This window comes from Primulina huaijiensis, chromosome 18, assembly GCF_012295235.1.
Source record: "Primulina huaijiensis isolate GDHJ02 chromosome 18, ASM1229523v2, whole genome shotgun sequence".
Taxonomy (NCBI): Eukaryota; Viridiplantae; Streptophyta; class Magnoliopsida; order Lamiales; family Gesneriaceae; genus Primulina; species Primulina huaijiensis.
In genome coordinates this window covers 8,911-11,901 of record NC_133323.1, presented here as the reverse complement: position 1 = coordinate 11,901, position 2,991 = coordinate 8,911, and the positions used below count along the sequence as shown (strand labels likewise).

General features: G+C 33.9%; 1 protein-coding gene across 1 annotated transcript; it reads right to left on the bottom strand.

The window, feature by feature from the left end:
- Positions 1–400: 400 nt before the first annotated feature.
- LOC140964846 (glutaredoxin-C1-like) lies at positions 401–992 on the bottom strand. The gene has a single exon (XM_073424807.1). The coding sequence runs from the start codon at positions 841–843 to the stop codon at positions 457–459; it is 387 nt and encodes a 128-aa protein (XP_073280908.1). The 5' UTR covers positions 844–992; the 3' UTR covers positions 401–456.
- Positions 993–2,991: the final 1,999 nt, after the last annotated feature.

Here is a 2,991-nt window from a genome sequence, read left to right as displayed (position 1 = left end):
AAAATTAGTTTAATTTTTCTTTAATTTAATTTCCTCCAATTTTTTCTTTGTTTTGCTTCAGTTCAGGAGGAATTAACTGTGTTAAACAATTTAAAAGTTTTTCCATCTTTTATTAATATCATTGTTATTATTTTCTAGTTGAAGGAGAGGTTTATTACAGCTAATTTCGAACCTGAGACTTGCGCATGCATGTCGATAAGAATTAAAGAAGAGGTTTATCACGCTCTACTATATTTTAGAAATATTAAGAATTGCGCATGCATGTCGATAAGAATTAAAGAAGATTCAATTTGGTGTTAAATTTATAAGCTGCTGAACACAATTATCATTCAAATTGTTGATATTCATATGATATACGGACAATAGAAATGAATTTGAAATATAAATAGAAAGGTACGTCGGCGTTGCAAGAAATCACAATAATTAAAGTGGGTGAAAAACATAGAACAGATGAACCTAAAGCCAAAGGGCACCAGCCTCTTTGAGAAGTGGAACCAGGGTACCATTAATATGAGAAGACAAGACACGGTCCATTGAACCGACGAGTTTCCCACCAATAAAGACGATGGGAACCGCAGAGCCGCCGCAGAGTAAACGCGTCAACGCCTTCTCCAATTCTTTTCCTCTAGGATCTTCATCAAGCTCGTACACCATTGGGTTAACTCCCATGCCACAGAAAAGTCGCTTCACAGCATGGCACATGCAGCAACTGCTTTTGCTGAAGATCACCACCGCATTTTTTGATGCCATTCTTTCTATTCGCTCCAATGGGTCTGTTGCCATGCTTCGCCTAATCGGGAAGTTGTAGCTGTAACAATTCCAGTATTTTGTATCATCATGCATTATATAGAGCGAGGGAAATATGTATAAATTAATAATATGCAAGATCAAGAGGTAGCTAGCTAGCTTGAGGGTTTGGATTATGAAGACGAGGTAGCGTTAGGGTTCAGAGTGATTGATTGGGGAAGGAAGGAGCTGTAATTTATAAGATCCAAACTATATTAAAAAAAGAAAAAGGGAACGACATAATAAATATTGATCCATTTTTTAAAAGCACATGGTCCAAATTATTTTTGAGAGTGAGAAATAACATTTTCTTTATAATTCAGTATTCGTGTTAATGTCATGATCGAACCACTATGATGGTAGATTTGTGAAACTCTAAAATTATTCGTTTTCAAAATGATAAAAAAAAGTTCGTTTGGAAAAAAAATTTGAAGTTGGAAAATGATAAATGATTTTAAATTAATTATATATAATTGAAAAGTAATAATAAAAAATTTATTTTATATATATAAATATCATGCTTATGCAAACATTGACGGCCAGTGTATATACATATATGGAAAGAGGTTGAGCTAGCTTTGACTAGTCACTCAAGCAGTGTATTTAACAGCAGATCGCGGTAGTTTTGAATTGGACTGATAACCAACCACCTTCTAATAGTAATAGGCTCATCTTTATGTAGGCAATTAAAGAAATTAAAGTTTCCATTAAAGCGACACTGAAACTTGAAGAATAATCTCATGTCAACAATGGATCGACAAGCTATGATAGGGGCGTCAATATCCAGCTAAGATATACGCTAGCTTTTGCTGGTGGGGGTCGATTTGGTGTAATATATCTAGTGCCATTCATTTATGTAATTTTATCTCTCTCGTCCAATACAAGATCAGTTGTATCGAATATAAGACGATAAACGATAACTATACCATCAATTATTTTTAAATATATATATTTTTTTATAAGTTGAGTAAATAATTTTTATGTTGGCAAACATATGATCAATAAATTAGTAACAAGTAATAAGAATTTTGGTAAATGAAATATTGACAAATTGATAATATGATATGAAAATGAAATATCACAAATAGATGTGAAGACAACATTTCTTAATAGGGACATTAAGAAATAGATTTACGTGTCTCAATATGAAAGATTCATACCAGTATAAAGTGAGCATAAAGTATGCAAATTTCAGATATACATCTATGGATTCAAATAGGCATCAGAGTAATTAGAACCTCATATTTGACAACACTATCAAAAAGTTTGACTTTGTTAAAAATCCCGAGGAACATTGTGCATACAAGAAGGTTAGTGACAGTGCAGTGACATTCATAGTACTTTATGTTGAATACATACTACTAATTGGAAATGACGTAGAGACGTTGCAATCACCTAAAGTATGATTATCTAGTAAATTCTTCATGAAAGATATGAGTGAAGAATCCTATGTATTAAAATATAAATCTATAAGGATAGATCAAAGAGGATGCTAGGGCATACCCAATCCAATTATATCGATACCATATTGAGGAGATTCTCTATGGAGGAATCCAAGAGAGGATATCTCCCAATGTGTCATGATGTGAATCTATCCAAGTCTATGTTCCCTAAGTTGACAAGGAGATAAAAATCATGACTCGCATTCTATATGCATCTGCCATTGGTAGTATTCTGTATGATATGATATCTACTCAGCCTGATATTTTCTTTGCACTGAATGTTGCAAGAAGATATCAGTCGAATCAAGGTTCATTGCATTGGAATGCCGTGAAAAATGTTCTTAAGAATTTGAGAAGGACTAAGAATTTGTTCATTGTCTGTGGGAGTAGAGAATTAAAGTTGGAAGGCTACACTAATTCTAACTTCTAATCAGATGTGGATGATTCAAAATCAACTCTTGTTTTGTGTTCAAGCTTAATGATGGTGTTGTTTCTTGGAAACGTTCCAACCAAGACACCACGACAGATTCAACGTTGAGGCCGAATACATAGTCACATCAGCTATGGCGAAGAAGGCTGTTTGTATGAGGAATTCCGTTCAAGATTTGGGAGTCATTCCTCAAGGAGTTGATCTAGTCCCAATCTACTGTGACAACCCTATTTTCGTTGCGAAAGAAAAGGAGCTGAGGTCTCATTAAAGATCCAAAAATATACTGAAGAAGTTCCACATAATCCGGGAGTTGTGGAAAGAGGAGACATAACA